Raw genomic sequence first — 21,919 nt, forward strand, 5'->3', positions numbered from 1 at the left:
GAGGGGCTCTCAAAAATTTGACACTGTTGTTTGACCTTCAAACATTCAATCAGTTGTTTTCAGACCTTTTACATTTCACACAGCAGCTTTAATGTGGTTTCCAGACTTGTAATTACATATCCTAATGATTGAAGGTGTATTCAGTTCCTTGTGTTTGTAGTTGATGGCACCAAGCCATATCAATGTTAGTGAGCTGTAAATACCAAGTTTTCTGAGCAAATCCAATTAGCTTTCCAGTCTGTTCTGTCCTTGAACAGCAGTCTTAAAGTGCAATCAGACCTCCTTTGCCGTCTATCACACCTCTTCATTCAAGGTATATAATCGTTGTTCCAATTGAAAATTGGCCTAGTGTATTTGGGCATTGTGGGAAAGTGATCTCATCAGTGTTATATGCATCTGCTATTGTATCAGAAGTTAATATGAGAGAATAACATTGTTGGCATGCTTATGTTGGTCTGTCAATCTATATAACAGCAGCGATGTATAATGTCATCTTGCATGTTGAGCTTACATAATTTGGCAAAAATATAAAAAAAAACTACGGTGGTTATCACACTTATCAAACATTTGGATGATCTATGAACTAAAGCAGTGTTACCAAAAGAGAATGGAGGTTTACCTGTGCACAAACCATTGTCAAAGCTTCACACTGGGTAGGATTCACCTTTCCCTGGAGCATATAGTATACAATTAGTACTATCAAGTAGGATGCAACTCCAATTTCAAATAACAAAGCACATCAGTAAATTGAAACTCTAATGCAACAAATCTCCACAAGCACAACCTGCAATTTTTTGGCAAGCTAGGAATTAAATTACCATGAAATATTAAAAAATTAAACACAGAAGTAATAGCAAATATCCTCAGATGAAAAGCATTTCACAGTTTTACAAACAATTTATGTATCTACAAATGGGAAAAATAGAAAAGGCGTCCTTCCACTATATATTGTGATTTGTATGCAAAATACTTACAGGCATTATGCTACTACCCGGTTCATTTTCAGGTAGAAGCAATTCACCTAGCCCACAGCGAGGCCCACTGAAAATAAATCCATATTAGCAGGATAATTCAATAAATATCTTAAGTAATAATGCCATTGATATAGAACAGGACATAATATACCTTCCTAGCAGTCGGATATCGTTTGCTATCTTCATTAGAGAAGCGGAAACAGTGTTCAAGGCTCCACTGGTCTCAACAAAAGCATCGTGTGCTGCCTAATAGACATAAACCATTATTTCCCCACATTGAATCACCACAAATTATATTTGTGCTTGTTAGTTTGTACTTTAAATCAAAATAATTTCAGAAGACCATTTCTGGGTTCATGGAAAAGGAAGATAAACAAAGAAAATGAATCTCAAACATGACCAAGCTAGATCAAAACCAAACATTCACACGTATATCCTATATTTCAAGATACGATTCTCACACACAATCCGAAAAACAGCTTGCTGTATCTGTTAAATGTAGTTGGCATTGAAACAAGAAAAAATTGACACAATGAATAAGGAATGATGGATTTTGCAGTTCATGCTTGTTATGCATTGTTTCAAACTTTGTTGTGTGTTTGCTTTCTTTTTCATTTGAAAGCTGCAATTGTCATATAGATGCCTCATTATATTAGGCTGAGAAAGCTTAGAGAGTTCATGGCTGACATTTTGGTAGACCATATAAGATGCTGACATTCGTTTAGCTCCTCCTCAAAACATTTTTAGATTTTTAATTTTTTATTATATCAAACTTGTGGGATTTCTTGAACCACATTTGTTTCAGTTTTGCACCATTGAGATCCAGTCTGTTAATGCAGTAGCTATGGTCGAAACCTTCCAGCCGACATAGCAGTTGGTAAATGTGTGAATGGCCTATCGGCCTTACACATTTACAAAGTATGATTCTAATAATTATCGATTTCTTATGTGTATTTATCTAACCCGCCACCTTGAACAAGACGTGTTCATTATGACTTAACTAATCCCTAGCGTGTTGGTTAGAATATAAGTCGCTCCTAATGAAGAGTTGTGTTGGTCAATATCAAAACCGACTTGATGAAGGAGACGTGTTGGTTGGTGACACCTTCACATAGGTATAAAGATCGATCTAGTCTTCTCCATAATGTATCGAATGAACACAATTATCATCTCCAGCAGTTCGTGCTATCTACAGCAAGCAGATCGTATCTTCTTCATTGCTGTTCGAGGTTGTTCTGAGGCAGATCGCATACTTCATATTGATTATGACTTGTGTATTCATCTCCATCTGCAGATTGATCTCACATTACAGCTGTGTATTCTCATCCTCAAGGCAGATCATCTAAGATAGAAGGCGGAATTTATCTACACAGTCTGATATACAGTAGTTCGGATTTCTTGCTGCTATCAAGGGTGAATTTGTATCATCCCTTAGCTTCAAGTGTGAAGCAAATTCATTGTAATATATATTGGGACTATTAAGATAATAAAGACATCTTTCTTTGCTGGGTTTTTCACCTTCAAGAGGAAGGTTTTCCCAGGGTACATTTTGTGTTATTGTGTTTGAATTATTGCTTATCTAATCTGATCCTAAAATCAACACAGTCTAGAATTTTTAGAAAGGAGTGTGGTGTCTGGAAAATATGGATTGACAGTCTTGGAGATACCACGAACCTTGGAAGAGTATTTTGGAGTACCACAGACCACAAAACATTAATCAACACTACCTCTAGGATTGCATTTGCACAATTTACCAACATCGGCATTATTCTTCAATGAATAGAAAGAAGTTATAAATCACAATGGACTGCCTTAATAAGTATGATTAGCAGAGAGGCTTGCAGAATATTTTTTAAGGGGCCCTTTTAAAGTTATTAATAAAATGTACATATATATGTTAGACTTGCCAAAATATACAGTAGTAGTGGTAGATTTTATATTTTTCTACACTATCACCTACAAAGTGTATTTCTTATTTTATGAATCGAAAACTTTTGCCAACCATCTGACACTTATAATTTTATAAAGAGATCTCATTTCTTAAAATTTTCCAAAAGAGAGCTTAATTTCTTCTTTCTGATTTTGATTCATATATATGCACAGTGGCTGTTACAATATTTTTGGTTTCATGTTCACTAATATGCTATGTCTCATGTTCACTTATATGGCGTAAACCCAAATGTGAATCTTTCATTTGTTGTATGGTTCAAGAAGAGATATATACAACAAGAAGGAAAAGATTAAATGAGAAAAGAACTTGGAAGCATAAAACAATAGTTTCGGATGGGACATGTAGAAACAGCTTGGCATCCATCATGTTGTCAAAGGGAGGAAGCTCAAGTTGTATGAGACACCTCACTTGTAAGAGAAGAATTCTATCACTCATCTCAAGGCTAACATTCCCAATTTTCAACAGCCATGAGTTAAAGATACTTTTTTTGATGTTCAGACTGATGCCAATCAGTAAAACCACCATGTCCCTTTGGCCAGAAAGGATCTCTCCCAACTGAGGCCACATGGTTATCCGAATCAGTTCTCCTCTACTTAAGACGAAATAATAAGTGCATACCATGTAATTAGAAATTTAACTACAGTCCACATGCAAGTGGATTGATAAAAATATAATATAAGACAATGGTACAGATAACCAGATACCTAGTAGTTGACAGTTGAAACGGCTGGAAAGGATAAAATAAATAAATGGTAGTGGACAGTTGTAACAGATCTAAAGAATAGATACAAATTAACTAAAAAGTAGATTAACAACAAGGATGGTTGTAAAGGATAGATGCACAGGTAGAACAGCTGTAAAGGGTAGATGAAAATAAATAAAAGTTGGTAGACAGCTAGGTATACAACATCACATAAGACCTTTGTCTATATATACAGGTGTTTCTTATGTGATAGAAGCATAGGGTAACAAATTAAGTAATATGGTCGTATCATTGCAAATTATGTTCAAGCAGCTTGATTAATTATCTGCAGACCTAAGCTTTAGTTCATATTGTTGCCTGTTTTAGCACTTAAGTTGTTGAACATTATGCATATGACAATTCTGACAACCTTATTCGCAGCCAGTGACAGGGAAGAGTTGAAATAACAAGCTTTCTTTGGGCCTGTTATTTTTTGCAATTAATTGGATTGTTTCTTGGATAGCAAATTGTTTGTAAATGGTGAATTGCTTGATCGTGGTTCAATTACACATAGCTAAGGATTATATTTTAGTTTGTTTTAATGCTTTAGCAATCCTTTAGGTATAGTGAGACATATACTTAGCAGTTTAGTAATTTCTGCCATGTACTAGTTCAGAGCACTATAGTAGGTACAAATTCTAGTTGGTTCCTAGTCAAGTTCATTGTAAAACAAATCGACCTTGGGCCAGGTCAACTAATAGTAGATGATCTAAAAACTAAGGTGACCTAAAGAACAACAAACTAAACAGATTTAAGCTGTTTTATGTAGAAATGATTTATGAAATAAAGACCACAATAATAGCTACAATCAAAGAGCCAAAAAGTAAAGAACAATAGAATGCCATTCTAGAACTGTAACACTAGATTGTATTATGCAAGTTTTGGAGGATGATACAAGAGATCCAATGTATCAACTAAAGCAAATGGATTGACTAACTCTTGAAAATAGGTATGTTACAAAATCAATATAAAAGACAAGAGTATGAGACGGCTTTTGGCACTTACAGTAAATCGAACTGCTTTCATTTCACCAATTCATATGCCCATGGTAGGGGTGGGGTTGACACTATCGGAGTTGTGCAATATCAGATAAGCTGATTTAGAACATCACCGTTTTACCATGTATGCTTGGGATGGTACTAAAGCTTACAGTAAAGATGGCAACTAAATTACAGTACTGTTGTAACTGCAAGATTTTTAAATTCCCAGATCCTCCTAGATGTTTTAAATACATCATCCTTGTTAATATTTTTATTTGCATTTATCTCTCTTTAACAGATCTTTGAGTTGTCCATCAACTTTTTAATATATCGTTATCTACCTTTTACAACTGTTCTGGCCACCGACCAACGATTTCATTTATTTCTGACCTTTACTACTGTTTTAGCTGTCAACTACTTTATATCTCAACACAGCTGTCTTAATTTATTTTTATCAATCGCTTGCATGTCAACTAGACTTAAGTTGACCTTTTAGCTGCATTGCATGTCCTCATCACAAGTCTAATCCATCCCATGGCACAAGCCACAAATGTACAACAGCATATTTCCAATTGAAATGTGGAGTGCACCACCAACTGAACATGTGGATTTCCTTTTACCAGCAGGACAATAACTTTTTATATTAATCATAAGTCAATTTATATTAAAGCAAAAGTGATGAATAAGAAGTAAAATTCGAATTTATATTCAGTTGAGTTGCACAGATACAAGTAACAAGTGAAACTCACATTTATATTAAAGCACAAGACACAAACCCATACTATACAATGAACCTCAAAAGTGAAATTGGTTGCACGTCATTCTGTCATTGTTCTAAAACAGAACAAATAACTAAACCCTAAGATTTATTTCAACAATTCATATCCAATAAACCTACTATTTGTTGCACACACAATCTAAAAGACAAAAACAAATAAAACTTTTAAGCCAATTCAATTAAACTTTTCTTTTCAAAATGCTCACTTTTGCCGGATATACATGAAAAAGTTCAACAAATTAATGAGTTACCAGAGCTTCAAACTTGTTCTCAGCTGTGACAAATGGCAACTTAGTTTCTTCAGCTACAGCTGCAGCTATTTTAGCATCAAACCTACCAAATACACAGAAGAGTGCATTAGATATTAAAGATCCAATTCCCACATAAGAATAAAGACGGTTTACACTTATCTTATCTAGCCATGTTATGATTTTATGAGCTTATATTTTAAACTAAATGAGGGCCAAAATTGAGATGAAATTAAGATGGGTTTGAAATTATAATTAGTATCCTAATTAACCACAAGACATAGATCAGCACAACAAAACATAGAATAGTCACTATGCACCAATACAATATATGTTCTAAATCTGAATGAGTGAAGATATTACAGATCTATTGAAATGATTAAAAGTTTCTCGTGCAATAGAAAATGTTTCTAATTAACATGTTGATAATTAAATGCTTGCATTTTACATGAGAAACATATAATTTTGAAATATTGACTCAATGTCTTGATCTTACAGCCTGTTGCCCTGAAACATGGGCCTAAACCAAAAAAATAAAAACCCTCTTCAAATGAAGTGATGATGCATCTACATTTCACATTAAAAGTATGAAAGAGCATTCCCCAGTAAACTTCAACTTAAAAAATCTCATTTATGTTAATGACTCTAACCCGGGAAGCAATAGTTCCAAGGACGATAGGGGATTAGCCAGCTATATCTTCCCAACTATAGCTATAATCCCCCCTGCTCACCCTGATAATTAATTTGTTAAAGTGATCATTGTACCATTGCATGGTTTGGTTGGTCAATTTTTACACACATAGTCCTGTCCCTGACATCCTTGGAATAAGTTCCAACAATTCTCAAATTTTCCAAGAGTGTGGGATTCTGGGATGTGTGGCAGAAAACAATTCCCAAATTATTTGACTACAATGGGTGAGTGACTATTAAAATAACTTCAACAAATTATAGGAAGCTGAAATTTTAAAAGGCAAATTGCCAGATACGATATGCTACATTCACAACAATATTCCTCCCACTTTTTCTTCAGGTTTTTAAGTTTTTTTTTTGAACTTATAAGTTACCATTCTTATTTTTTATGCATCAAATGAAGCATGCTATCCAGTCCTGGAAAGCGGGAGCACCCCCTCCAAGTCCCCAGAACATCAAAGTTGTCACGCAGACCCCCACAGACACATCCATTCACATCACTAGAAATAACCAAGTTGGCAAACTCGGCTACAAAAAAGAGCTTTCAACAAATCCATTGTGCAAACAAGCAGTAAATTATCAATATCTTTTATAAATGATGGCATATCTATGTCTACTACTATGCTTAGTCAATCATGTAAACAGTAGAAATCATATATAATATTAATTTGTTCATGGATAGGACAGTAAGTTGCATAATTGTGCATTAGATTATCTCTTGTTCAATGACTCATAAAGTGACAGTAATGTCCCCAATTTTTAAGGTGACAATTAATTAAATTGATTTTTATTAAGTTGTCAAAAAAAAACATCAAATGACAACTTAATATTAATTAAATAATAATAAAATAATGAAGTATTGTAATGTCACCTTATTAAATATATTTTTCTAGTTATGTCAAGTCACCCCATCTTCTAGATGCTTCCTAGAGATATTTATAAGGGGGTTCCTAGTGATGTATTGAGTATGCTTATGGATTTGATATACAATTTATGATTTCTGGAGATGAAAACCTTCAGGAATTGACAGAAAGTTTGGACGAAAACTTGACTCTTCCTGGGAATGGATTCGCAACGGAGTTCAAAGCTGCCGCTATTCTATATTGACGATTATTGTATCTTGATTAATATTTGCTCGTATTGTTAAAATGAGCAGACTTAATGGAAAGTCTCACACAAGCCCGATAATATATTGAGGTAAACTATTTATATGGTTTTGGGCATTTTATAATAGTGGAGTCTAAGGTTCATTTTAATATTTATGAGAAGTGTTATGTCTGGCAGTAAATCCTGGAGGAAAGTTTCAGTTAATATTTGCTTGGAAGCGGATATGTTATATGGAAGATTGATTTAAATTTTAATCTGTGAGAATTAAAGTGTGAAGGTTGGATGGAGACTTCTTTCCGGAGACTCTTCATTCTCCATTGCCGCAAATACAGAGGCAGTGGTAATTTAGGGAGTTTGATTCAAGAAGGCGGTTGCTGTGAGAGAACCATTCCACCTAGGCAGGGCTATTTTGAGGCTGTTCTCAGATCAATGCTGAGAGTACAACTACCTCCAGCCACAGGGTCATAGTTTGGCACGAGAAGCTTATTAGGCTTGGAGCGTCCCATCTTTATTTGACTAAGTTCCTGAATCATGGAATCCTCTTCCTGAACCGTGGTCTGTCTTGGTTGTGACACAGAAACACTGGCTAAGCTTTTGTTCAGTGTAGAGTCTTTTTGCAGTTGGCAATAAAGTAAATACTGTCAGTTCTGAAGCTGTTTGATGTTCATCTTAACCCTATAATGCCTAGTGCTTATCCAACACAGGCATTATCATCGTCTCTCATCAATACAGTCTGGTATAGCTGCGTAAGAGGTATTACAGACTTCTGCTATTTTCCAGGTGCAGATTTGTTATTCCTGTCAGAGGATAATTCCTCCTCACATATAAGATTGTTGAGATTTGGAAATATTTGTATTGTTTACGTCCTTGAAGCAAAATCAATTAAACTGTTTGCTATGTAATTCAGTTGGCATAATATTACAAATTTGGGATTGTTGTTTGTTTCTGAAGACCACCTCCTGTTGGCCATCGTGTGGTCAAAGAAATCAATAAATAGAGAGGGCATTCTAATTTAATGCAGCGTGACAAGGACCAACATGGTTGGCAGAGAAGAAAGGAGCGAACAAAGATAGAGTTAAACTGTTAATGAAAAAAGGCATGGCATCATAATGCAAAAGCATCCAGTGGTGTAAGGGCAATCTTGCATCACTCAAAATATTGTATTTCCTTCTGTTTAGTAGTTTTCTTTAGTTGTTTTGGAGCCCCATGATGACACTTCCATGGTGTAGGGAAGTTAGAAGTTTGAAACGGCCAAAAATAGTTGCCTTCCATTTTTAGTAAGTCAGCTTATACGGGCACGTATGGACATGAAAACTGACTCCAAGGAGCAAAAGGGAAAATATAATGATCGGTGAACAAATCAACTCAATATCTTGTATTGCTTGCGAGATATTAATGTTTCGAGGTTCAAAAATCCTATAAAAAACAACTTGAATTTTGAACCTTTAAATGATCAAATGGGGCCTCGGTGAATGTCTGATAAATTGATGATCTAGGAAAAGAATGGTGTAGATCGCTCCAAGATCTTCAATTTAAAAGACACCGGGCTCAATCAAGTTCCTAGATCAAAAGTTATGGCCTCTAGAAGTTGAGCTACTTTCACCTTGACTATTTTTGGACATATTTTTGGCATAATCCAAGGCAAGGAAAAAGGAGAGAAAAGTGGTCGGTCACAAAAAAAAGGGGAGTTACACTTTCCAAAAGATTTTAAGGCAATTCTTGGTGCTAAAGAAAGAGGTGAACAAAGGTTACAGATAACAGTTCCATCAGTACAAATTGTGGCACCAGATTGTAGGGTTTTCTTAAAGAGTTGATTTTCTGTGTAATGATTTGAGCCCATGTGGTTGTAGCATTGTAATCCTTGAATCTGTAATTCCATATTATCGAAGAAATGGAAAGTGGGTTATTTTTCTTCTTGCAATTTGTGTTATTATCTGTTGTTGTACTATGTGTGAGTGTTGGTTGGAGTTGCCCTTCATCACACCATGTGAAGGTATGGGCGTCTATCATTCATTAAAGGATTAGGAACTTTCAACTTAATGCAATTGGCAAGTAATGAGAGCTCGTAGATAGATCAGAGGCATCTATTAAAACAGAAGGGATGGAAAGAAACACATGAAATAGATTAGTAGATTATGGACACCCATCAATGTGTAAGGAGAGCTGTAGGAACCTACCAAGTTCTCTCGACTCAGACAACGGAGGTTTAGTTGAACCTGTTGCGTTTTATGTTTTGTACTTTGCAATTTCTAACAAGGGCTAGTTTTGAACAAATAGCATGCAAAAAGCAATATTGGAAAGAGCTGGAAATTAATTGAACTTCAGAAAATAGGATTATCAAACCCTTATTACATCCAATTTGCATAAACACCTTCAATCAAGAAATCAGACAAGACCATGAAGTTTTATTGTCAAATACCTCAAATTTATGAAACCCCTTATTTGTCCTTGCTTCCGTACAGCAGTAAATAATGACAGCAAAATTATTTATCAGTCCAAACTACCCGGAATGGTGAGTTTGGCAGCTCAAACTGAAGCTCCCAACTAGGCGTCTCCTTTAGGATTTACTTCAGAATTTTTGGACTCCTCCTTCAACAAAATCGTACCCTTTCAAGGAAGAAAGGTACGGCAGATATGCAGGCCGTACATGCATAAAAACCCCAGCTGTAAACACACTTATTTCTGCCTCTGCTCTGACTCTGTGGCTGCAATCAATGCTTTGCATAAAATGAATAAAACCTTGTCTAATCTGCCCAATCTTGGTTCCTGGATAAAACCAACTGAAAAGCAAAATCAACTGATATTTCACAGCCTCTAATGCGGATGCACAGAAATCCACCGTTTTCCTGTACCGATACTCTCAGATCATCCGCAGGAAGAAACCCCTACTGAAACCCTCAAGCCAAAATCTCCTCAAAGCAAACTCAATATCAAATCATCACATAATGAAAAGAAGACCTAAAAACTTCTTTTATCTCCTCCTTTAGGGTTTGGCGCAATTCCCAAGAAAAGTACGATTTGGCATTTAAATGATGTTTTAACTTTTAATATTTATTTTTTACTATTGAAGCCTCAAAAATAAATCATTTCCAGTTTAATATTAAAGTGGCCCCCATCCGATGAGAAATAGACCCTCACTTAAGTTATAACTTAAAGTGACTTTAAAATATTAAAACATTAAAGTTTGCCACATAATATTTAATTCAAGTAATTAAATATTGATATCTCTCAAAGTACTCGTCAGAAATGCCTGCCGTCAGAACTGGAGATTGCCAAACAATACTCTGTCACTGCTCATAATGTACACTCTGAAGATGGAGAATCAGTCTCCAAGAGACCCTCTAACCAACCTCCTCAGCCTACGAGGGTCGGTGATAGGCTAATCTACCAAGCTGACAGATGTCAACTAGAAGGGGACATCACAAGAGCTCTCAAACAAGTTATGGGATATCATAAAACATGAAGGAAGAATCCCATGGGAGAAAAAAAGGGAGAGGAATTTCTGCAACCCGAGGAGAAGGTAATCCTGGAGCAGAAGTTAAATGATCACAAAGAAAAGGTAGAGAATGGCATGAGAGAAAGAGCAGAAGAAAAAAATCATGAGGAGAGAGGGTAGTAGAAACATGTGAGGTAAAGAATATAGGGGAAATGTGAAGGGAAGGAGCTAGGACATGAGGGCATGATTAAGAGGAGTGGGGACCTATGACGAAATAATTATTATGAAAGGGTGTTAGAAACGCTCAACAGGGGGCAGTCAACACAAAAAATAAAGGCTTGTCAACCTTTGTTAGCATCCTCCATGTCTGTACCATAATAAGAGCTTGAGAGCAGGCAAAGGACATTAATAAAAGCATAAAGAAGAGAGGAATTTAACCAAATATTGTAGTTGCAACTATTCTGGTAGACCTGTACGCAGAATGTGGAAGCATTGACAAAGCACATGAACTGTTTAACAGAATGTCTGAAAGAAATGTGGTCTCATGGAATGCAAAGACTACAGAATATAAATAAATGGGTTCGTTGAAAAGGCTTTTAAAATGTCCAAGCGAGCACAATTGGCAAGTGTAAGAGCCAACACTTCACAATGTTTGATAGCCTAATCCCTATATGCATCAAGAGGATTGGCAGGAAACCAAGACCATGCCAAAATGTGGGAGCTATGTAACAATAGATCCAACAGTAAGGAGATGAGGGATTCTAGAAGAGTATGTGAAGTAGGAAAGAAGAAAAGTGAGGTGCTAAAAAAGAGCATGGAACAGGTTATAGATATCCATCAATAATACATTAAGGAAAGTAGATCCGATTTCACCAGTTGGTCTACTTGGAAACATTTGAACTAGAGCAAGACAGGTAATGTACATCAATAATGTCTATGATATTAACTCTACTATAGTTTAGTATTACTAAAGCTTATATTTAAATTGGTAATGGCCTATAAATAGATGTATGGCTTGGGATTCTAAAATGGCAGGAAATAAATGGAGTTTAAACCTTAATGCCAAGGCTTGTCTATAAAATGATGCAAATGTGGCATTATGATTCAATTATTAGTAGAAAATGTAATAAATAATAATTAAATATGCATAGGGTAAACCACCTCCATACCATATACTGAGAATGAAAAACTAAAAAGGTAGTGGGATATACTATTTTGATTGTTTGGGATAGATTGTTGAGCAGACCAACATTGTAACATGAAAAAAACTCATTTTGTTATGCGTCGTCGCTTTTATCTGTTAATTATTCTCAGGTTATATGTAATTGCATAGTCTCCCAAGGATTAATTAAAAATTGTATCTTATTAACTATGAATTCGTAGCGTGGCCTTGCCTTTTCTATTCCCACACATGCATGCTTCAATGTTACATCTATCAATGGATCCCATGAAGGAAAATTATTCTCAAAAATTACCCTTCCATCCATTTCTTGATAAGCATTACTAAAGGGCAATGTGCCTAGTTAAACTATCACAATAGATTTTTCACCCTAATTCAAATGTGCAATCTAGTGAAGATGGTATGTTAGAACTATAGTCCTAATAATGCTAACAATAAACCATTTGTAGACCAATTTTACAACATACTACACCTATAAGAAAAATGTCACGTCTCTCCTTGTAATGCATGACATGCCAGTAAAGGTAACACATGCCATGTGTTTAGTCCTCGAGAAGTTGTTCCTCAACATCCTATGTTTGTTGTATTTAATTAATTTTTCTAATGCCACTTACTTGTGAGACCCCTAGTGGTGTGGTGTAAAAGAAATACCCATTACAAAAAGTAATGATTATTGTAAAGCCATTGAGCTTAGTCGAAGTAAGTGCGATGATAGTTGAAATATAATATTCTAACTCTTAGGAGTGATTTAGATTCATGGTTCTGTTTTGCTGTTGCTTTTTGTAATATCCCAGTTTGTTTCTTTTTGTTTTTAAGCCAATAATAATCATCCACAAACAGATAACCCGTTAAGGTTAGAAAGCATAAACTGAAAACTTGCTGGAAAAAGCAACCCTTCCACTTTCTGATCACCAAGTGCCCAATGTGGGAAGGTGAGAGCATACGGAGAATACGAGATCGTTAGATCTCAATTCTGCTGAAAAATGAAGTGGATTACAATACTGGGCGGCAAGCCAGCCCCTTCCGCTTATTCAGCGGGAATGCAAGAAACTTGGTGGTGAACCAGCCAAGAGAAACATACAAAGGCACAAATCACTCAACCGCGATATTTCAGCGAGAGGACTGAAATTACAAAACAATCTCAAGTCAACCGCTTATGCAGCAGGAGGACCATTACAATCAGACATTACTCGACCGCTTATGCAGTGGAGGACTGAATTACAGTTTACTTGAAAATAGGCGGCAAGCCAACCTCTTCCACTTTTCAGCGGGGTGAGAGTTACAAGCCAAAATTGGTTAGTAGTACTACTACTTAACCTTACAATAATCAAGATAATGTGAGAAGAGAGTAATGTTGAAAATCCAAATAAGAAACATGAAATTTCTGCTAACATCAAAATCTGCAAGCTGGAATTACAAAACCAACAACCTATGGATTCACTAAAATGCTCATAATTCTCTCATTACTCACCCAATTCACCCAAAATTTGTTCTAAACAATTGCTATACCAGCTATAATGAAAAAAAACCCCAAGAAAGCCATCGAAACCCCATATTTATTTTTGCACGCTTCCCAATGCATTCACTAAACCCAATGCCTAACCTAGGAAGTTCGATTTACAATATTAAAATCCACACTCAAAATAAGATGCTAAAAACTTACAAGATGCATCGCCAATGGTAGGAAGGATGGATGAGCCGGTACCCAAAATGATGGAATCGCTTGGCCAAGAGGTATGAGCAAAACACACTTTCGGCAGTCCCGCGACCAACAACCAAAATACACTCCAATCTCAAACAAAACACTCCACAATCTACAACTCACTCACCAACAACACTGGGAATACATGGACACGGCTAGGTACTATCTTGCAAGTACGAAACTAAGACTTAGCTAGGAAGCCACACTTCAAAGCTCAGATTTTCAATCGTCAATTCGGCAGCTTAAAGATGCAAATTCATTTGATACCAAATGAGAGGCCAAGCACCTGTATTTATAGATTTTTCCCTCTAAAATTCAAATGCAAATGGCGCCCAAAACCTAAGTCACCAAGTTCGGCCGAATTTCATCCTTGAAGTTCGAAATTCGCCGAACTTCAAAAAAAAAAAAATTCGTTGAAATTCGCCTAACTTCAAAAAAAAAAAAAAAAAATTCTTTTCTTTTTTTAATAAATTTTTGGCCTTCTTCTTCTGTTAATATTTTTTAAACACATCTTCTTTTCTTTGATTAAAACCCATCAACCCGTTCTTTCTTCAGGATATTTATATCTGTTAGAACCCTCAATTAGGATGAGAAAAAAAATGCTAAAGATGATAATTGATTACCCAATTAGTGAGGTATTCCAGTATTTGGTGATTCTGTTATTCTCATAAGATGAGATAAAGATGTTACTTACAATAAACCTTATTAGCAATTCATATGGAACCATCTTCCATATGAAAGATTGGTTGTTTTATACAATATATCTGGCATATTTATACATATGGCGAACTTAATTCGAATTTTATACATTTCAAATTTTTCCCTCATCGAACTTCATTCGAATTTCAAAGTTGTCGAACTTCGAATTCGAATTCGAACCTGGTGACTTAGCCCAAAACCATTGAAATTCAATTTCATTTCATGTCATAGCCTCCCCTAGACATGGCGTTAATTTTCCCAAATTCCCTAGGAAAAGTTCAAACTTTTTTCCTAGGTGACAACTTTGCGATATAAAATAATAAAAACATGAAATATTTCATCTTTCTCAACGCCACCTTTTTTAATGCCATTGACTTAGGAAAATAACAATATTGCTGGCAGATAGATATTTTTCCTAAGTTGCCCCATAACACAATTAATCAATAATAAAAATAATTAAATATCAAACCTTAGGATAAGGAATTAATATTTAATTAAATAACTTATAACTCCAATACTGATTAATACCAAAATCAAGGATGAAGCTGTGCGATGAAGACCACTAAACTGCGCTGAGTCAAGACCCTGTCTGAGACTGCTGAAAATAGAAATGCTCAACACAACCACTTACTAAAAATAGTAAGTCAAGAAATACTGCTCTGAAAAACATAATCTTCACACGCAGAGAAAGAGCTTGGAAAGCTCAGTAGAACTGCATCAACCAAACAGCCAATCCCTAACTTACTAAAAATAGTAAGTTTTGACTTCACCAAAGAATCAAATGCATGTTATGCCACCCTGGAGTTCATGGAAAACCCAGAAGGAAACAATAAGCAGAACTGAAGAATTCCCTCTTGACAAACCCTAAAAAGCTCATGTAGAACTACACAAAGGTTGGAAACCCTAATTCTCTCTTCCAAATAGCCTATGGGTCTCCGGAATAGGCCAATGGACCACTGAACTAATCACTGCGGAGAAGGGGACATTACACTTTTTCTGGATTAAAATGCTTGTTCACTGAATAATCTATGAAATAGTATGAGAAATAGACTTTCTATTATAATATTACCATCTACACACAATTACTAATACATTCTTTATGAATGGGTTGTGATAATAGAGTGTCATGGGTAAATAATGCCTTCTAGGGCATCAAAGGTATGTTTATTACAACAATAAGGGACCCCAACCTTGTAATTCAATTCCTCAGGGATGTTATTTATTCTTGTTGAGTTGACCAAATAAGACCCTATGACTTTGCATCAAGATATAAGTTTTGGATGCAGTGGTTGTGACTATGATTGTAACTTCAAGTTTATGTCACCACTATGGCATAGTATTTTGGTTCAATGATAGGTGGGGTTTTGTTATGTACCCTTTTTAGCAGCTATCTGGCGTTATGTCGATAGCCCATTTTTCCATGGTCCTGAGGGCTAACCAGGACATTTTAGGAAACTGGCCTAGGTGTTTTCAGTTTTGGGCCGATCAGAGGTGATTTGATGGATTTTTCCAGACACTTACTATTTATAGTAAGTCACCAGAAGCGCAGTGGCAGTAGAAATTTTGATGCATTTCTTATGCCAACTTCTTTGGATTCATTTATTTCCAACTGGATTGCCATTTTATGGAGTTAATGATTTATTTGGCTAAATTATTAAAAGTTCCTAAATTAAAAGTAAATATTTAACTTAGTGAATTATTTAATGCTGGGACTATAGTCAGAAAAAAGAAAATTAAAAGTGTCCCTTTCATTTGGGAGACATAAGGGATAATAATATTTTATTCTAACTTTCATTTATCCCACATTGCTGGTGCCTTGGAATGTGTGCCAAAGAAAAGTTATAAACAAGAGCATTTAATGAAGATTCAGACATCTTGGGAATTGTGATTGTTGGAATTTGTGTTTCTGGAGAAATCTGGAAATCTTTCTTGGCATTTGGGGACGAAATCCCTCAGATGTGACATTTCTCTTGCCTATGAAAGATCAGGTTTGGGAGATTTTTTGGAGAAATAAACAGGTAGATTTATACATTGATGCTGATGGAGAGCCAAAGCTAAGTCCGATATAGACAGCTGAGTGCATACACAGTAATTAACAGGTATTCTACAAATCGTTGTCTCAGTGTTTTGGTTAAAGGAAGACTCCAGGGAAGGAACCGATTTGGTGTAGTATTTGCTAAGGCGGTTGAATAGAGGTATAGTCACGGTTTGATGAAACTACGTATTCATATTTGAAAATTGAAGAAAGTCACCGTTCCAGAAGACTGCACACTCCACGTTGAGAAGACTAGCAACACATTTGAATGCTGGGAAACCACGAACTACTGCCACAACAGTGTTGCCGTCTAAACAGTGAAAGCGCTAGGGAAAGATGGCTGCAGAATAATCTAATGTATACATCACAGTCTTTAAAACAGAATCCGTCATACTTTTTGGCGTGATCTTTCATCGTCCTGGGAGAACGTATTGTTAGTGCTGACGAGTTGTTTGAAGAAGGGACTCCTCTGTGAAGTGAACGAACTCTATAACAGACCAGGCACGTAGAGTGAAGGGTATTGAATAACACAGCTGGGCGTGTGGGAAATGTCTGGCGTGATTGTAGCAGCTGCTAAGACGTCAACACAGTGGACTGTAGAATCTGCAGGGGATTAAAATTAGGTTTCACCTGAAAACTCATATTAATTCTGATGTATTTACTTTTGATGGTCAATGGAATGTAAACTGCACTGCTGTTTAATAAATTGATTGGTTTGGAGTTATTTTCACTGCTAGTTGGCTTAAATTGTATGGTCCATTGGAGTTAACTGGTTCATGTTGGTATTATATAACCAGTAATGTCTATATTCCTTAATATTGGTCATGCACTGTGTATTCCCTGAGTATTTTACAGTCATGGTATTTGTTGAAAAAGTGAATTGGCAAACAATACAAAACCCAAAAAAACGCACCAGGTATCAGCTAAACCAAAATCAGACCTTAAATGAACGTCAACCAACTGTTTGACAAAATTACCACAGCAGATTGTTTTGGGAAAAAAAAGCATAGGAAACAGGGCAGCCTATTACAGGTTTGGGAATGAGAATTAGAAGATCAACCTAACCTCTAAATAGTGGCATATTCCTAAATTGGGGTATATGTGATTGGTAAACTTATTTACTCTATTTCTTTCTAAGTAGCCAAGGTCAAGGCAAGATCTTTCCTCTCAAAAATTTCATCTTAACCAACCTAATTGCATCATTTTCACCAAGTAGCAATGGAGTTAGAACCATACTAATGACAATGTGCAAGCAACAATGTTTTAAATTTTTAAAGGAACTAAACATGCAAACCATGCTACTAGTGAGAGAACATTTTTGCCTATGGTGAAATTTGCTAACTAGATCATGGGTTGGCGTTACAACTGCAGCAAGTAGCCGAGGAGAAAAAGATTCATAGATATTACTCCCTTGTAATAAGGCATCTACCGATCTAAAAGACTAAAAACAAAGCACATACAGTTCACAGATCTCAATACGTCACAGAGAATCCACTTGATGAGTTGAGAGATAAGGATAGGTAATCCCTAGGAAATTATTAAAAATGTGATGAGATCTTGAAATTATGTTTTCGTTATAATAGTTGAACAATACCTAAATTGAATTTCAGTAAGTCCAGAAAAAATGCCCTGGTTACTTGAAGAATAAAAAGAACTTACCCCTTTTTCGTGTTGAGACCTGTTCCGACTGCAGTCCCTCCTTGGGCGAGCTGTCATCATAGCTAGCATTCTTTGTCAAAAAAGTTATATGAACGTGTTACTTTCATTAAAAAAATTGTGATTATTATACCTGATACATACGAGGTAATGTGTTTGTGACACGTTCAATGCCATATTTCACCTGCATATTTAAGAGATAACCAAAACTCAGAAAAGTAAGGCGTCTGCATAAAAATCAACAAAAGTTTTCATCATACTTCCCTCAGAGGAAAAATTGTGCTTGATTTATACCTCATTCAATCCATTAGCATAGTGTCTAGGTCTCAAGGGCATTAACAAGAGGAATTTTACAAAAGGGATTCAGGAAATAAGTAAACTGAAGATATCGTACAGAAACAAGCAGAAAGGTTTCAAAAACATACCTGTGTAGCATAGCCACTAAATTCTTGTCCAAGGGTTAGAGGTGTTGCATCTTGAGTATGTGTACGCCCAATCTTCACAATATCTTTGAATTCACCAACCTATATTCAAGGTGTCAAAATTAAAGCACATGTGACATAAAAATCTTGCAAAGTGTTTATTGCATGGACTGCTTGCAATACAAATAATATGAGTCAAAACAACATTCACAGACAATCAAAACACTCAAATAAAAACTTCAATCAGAGATATCAATTGCTATGGGAACCCAAATTAAAGATGAATAACCTAAAAGATAAAATAATGAAGAGAAAGCAAGTAAAAGAAGAGATCGAGAGATCAAAGGATGCATTTCCATGATAACTAGCTCTCTGTGTAATGAGGTAAGAGAGAACTCTAGGCATTTATAAATACTCCATACAGGAGGATCCAGTAAAGATTAGAACAGTCGCACAACAAAAAATTGCAAATCTATCAAGGTACGTAAAAAGGCAACTTTCCAACTCTACAAAATGTTGTGCATCTAATACCGACACCAAACCGGAAAGTAAATAACAAAGTATGCAAATTTGATTCGTTCAAGAGGTCAAAAAATTGAAAATCCATAATTTTCAAAAAAGAAAACCAGTTAAATTTCTATAGGAATCAAAAAGTCCAGACCAATTCAGATAAATCCATCTCGTCCAAAAAGTATGGATCTCGGGAGGTTTGAACTAAATCTGCCTGGACTTGGTAATTCTGATATATGCTATAACTGCAAGAATATCTTTTGACTAGCTAGACCTTATACCTTTGCATCCAATGCAGCATGTAGTTGCCGCAAATTTGGTATGAATTTTGAGTTGATTTCAACAGCTGCGGCAATGTGCATAACCTGTCAGGATTTCAACCAATTCCAATTTAAAAAGCATGAAAATGGTAAATGACTTGTAATGACCACAACAAAGTTATTTTCATAGAGAGGGCAAGCACACAAAAACGACAGACATTTCAGTAAAATGTTGAATATGCAACTGTAATTATAGTAATTATTCTAACTCATGATTTTAAAACAAAGAAACAATTGCAAGGCAGATGTTGTGTGTTATGTAGCAAATTCAAACATCAGGTTATTTACCTGTACTTAAGTATTCAACATCCAATAGATTTACATTCATCTACATATTTTGCAGATGGACTAATAAGTTGTGTGAAACTCAAATATGCTTTTTATTTTATAACCAACAAAGCTTTGATAAGCTAGTCAAACCAAATATATAACCATAACAGTATATTTTTCACCTTAAAATTCACTTACAGTGGGAAATGTATCATTTGAAGATTGAGACCTATTGACATGATCATTTGGATGTACAAATTTATCACCGCGTGTTTTCCCAAGAATCTCAGCAGCACGATTTGCAATAACCTGTGAAATGCAGAAAAATTAAACACATGAATTTTTAATATTAAATGGTTACGTGCTAGGACACTCACAAAAAATGGAATCAAATTAAACAGAAAACAGGCAGTCATGAAACAACACAGTCCTTACTTATTGACATTTAGAATGTCAGAGCCAATACTCGAAATTATTTTAATGCTGGTGCCAATTTGTGAGCTTATATCAAGGCTAAGGAGTAGAATTATAGAGAAAAAGATGATCGAGGGTAAGAGAGTAAATACAGCATGTGCATCTTAATAATAAACAATATGTTTTTGTCATACATTGGTATAATGCATTCCCAATGAATCAAATTCAATCACTAAAAGGGACCTACAATATGCAAATAACTTAGAAAGTCATCCAACCATGGTGATGACAAGCAGTTATCCCTTGCATTGCAGGTATAGTGTATATAATATTATCATGGTTAATTAGTGTCAGTAAAGAATCTCTAATCGCGATAGACTCTAAGGGAGTGATAACTTGAAGTGCAACTTGGAAAATCAGTGCTAAAAAAATATCTGAATGTTTGCCCATAGTTGTAAAATTCAGACTTAGCAGGCACAAAAAAATTGAAAAAATCAGGGGAAAACTAGGCAATTTTATCAAACATTTCAAAATACATAATTTTTTTAAAATTTTTTTCAAAGACATTACTAATTTGTAGGGCATAGTATTGATTTTCATCATATATAAATCAAATTAGAGTTTAATGCATATAGTAGACTCCATTGGGGTTGAGGGGTAGCACCCCTAATGATGGTTTGGGGGCAACACCCCTGGCAGGGTGTTGAGGGGTAGCACCCCTCATAAGGGATAACAGATTCAGCCGACAATAACCCTCGTGGGGGTTTGGGGCCAATGCTCCTAGTGGGGTCAAGGAGCAATGCCCCTCATAGGGTCCAAGGCAATGCCCCTAGCATGTTCCTTGTCACAATATAGGGCAGATTTGAAGGGTGGAACCCCCACCACCAAGCCCAAATTAAGGCCTTTTAAACTACGCAAACCTTAATGACGCATGCCATTTTCACAATTTTATCACTTAAGAGCAAAATTAGGTGTTTGGTGCTTTTTCATTTATAAAAATGTTTTAAAAATCATATAAATTTTAATATTCGTAAAAAACAAAGTTATTATCATTTAGGTGAATTTTTCATGAAAAATCATGTGTGTTTGGTGAGTTTTTATCAAAAAGCACTACGAGTTTTTATCAAAAAGCACTACGAGTATTTCAAAAAATTGCTCACAAGTTTAGGCAAACAACTTGCTAGAGCTTATGGCTTGCAATTTTTTAACTATGGTTAGGCCAATCATAAGATGCTCCTAGCAATAACGGAAAAGGTTTTTCATTGAAAAAAAGATTAATAGAACTAGAAATCCTATAGAAACCTACCACCTTATATAAATGTGCACTCATCTGCAAATTCAATCAAATTTGGGCAAACTAATTAACCTTTTCTACAAAGATGGTGACAACCTAGCACTCATGGATCAAAATGTAAGAGTCAAGTGTGCAATAGAAATTGATGCCATTAAAGGTTGATTGGAAAGGCAAGGTTGGACATAATATTTAGTATGCATGAATGTTTCCTCTTGTAATACAAGTTGTAAGCATATTTCTGTGAAATTCTTCTTGTGAGTATAACCATCAAACACTAATAATTATGACATTTGTGATTTATTATATCATTAGCATCCATCCAAAAAAATTTCTGCAGCAAAAAAGTGGATGCTTACCATGTTAATCCCACAAGCATCTCCTCCTAAAGCCTATAAGCAAGGCCGCCAAAGCAAACAAAATGATCCTTAAAGTGTAGGGTCAATAGTTCCACTAAACCAAAAAGGTTTATCCATTACAACACTTATGATTGTTGGTAAATGCAACGAAATGA

The 21,919-nt window shown here is 35.5% G+C and overlaps 1 protein-coding gene across 2 annotated transcripts in view; it reads right to left on the reverse strand.

The window, feature by feature from the left end:
* LOC131027215 (fumarate hydratase 1, mitochondrial) overlaps positions 1–21,919 on the reverse strand; it is a 62,422-nt gene that overhangs the window by 14,480 nt on the left and 26,023 nt on the right. For both annotated transcript variants that reach the window (XM_057957221.2, XM_057957220.2), the window contains exons 5-13: positions 19,899–20,009; positions 19,392–19,475; positions 18,604–18,702; positions 18,312–18,362; positions 18,182–18,231; positions 5,677–5,758; positions 1,126–1,220; positions 975–1,041; positions 620–670 (exon numbers count right to left, since the gene is read on the reverse strand). In XM_057957221.2, coding sequence (XP_057813204.1) covers positions 620–670; positions 975–1,041; positions 1,126–1,220; positions 5,677–5,758; positions 18,182–18,231; positions 18,312–18,362; positions 18,604–18,702; positions 19,392–19,475; positions 19,899–20,009 — 690 coding nt within the window. The remainder of the gene's footprint in view (positions 1–619; positions 671–974; positions 1,042–1,125; positions 1,221–5,676; positions 5,759–18,181; positions 18,232–18,311; positions 18,363–18,603; positions 18,703–19,391; positions 19,476–19,898; positions 20,010–21,919) is intronic.

Source organism: Cryptomeria japonica, chromosome 2 (genome assembly GCF_030272615.1).
Source record: "Cryptomeria japonica chromosome 2, Sugi_1.0, whole genome shotgun sequence".
Taxonomy (NCBI): domain Eukaryota; kingdom Viridiplantae; phylum Streptophyta; class Pinopsida; order Cupressales; family Cupressaceae; genus Cryptomeria; species Cryptomeria japonica.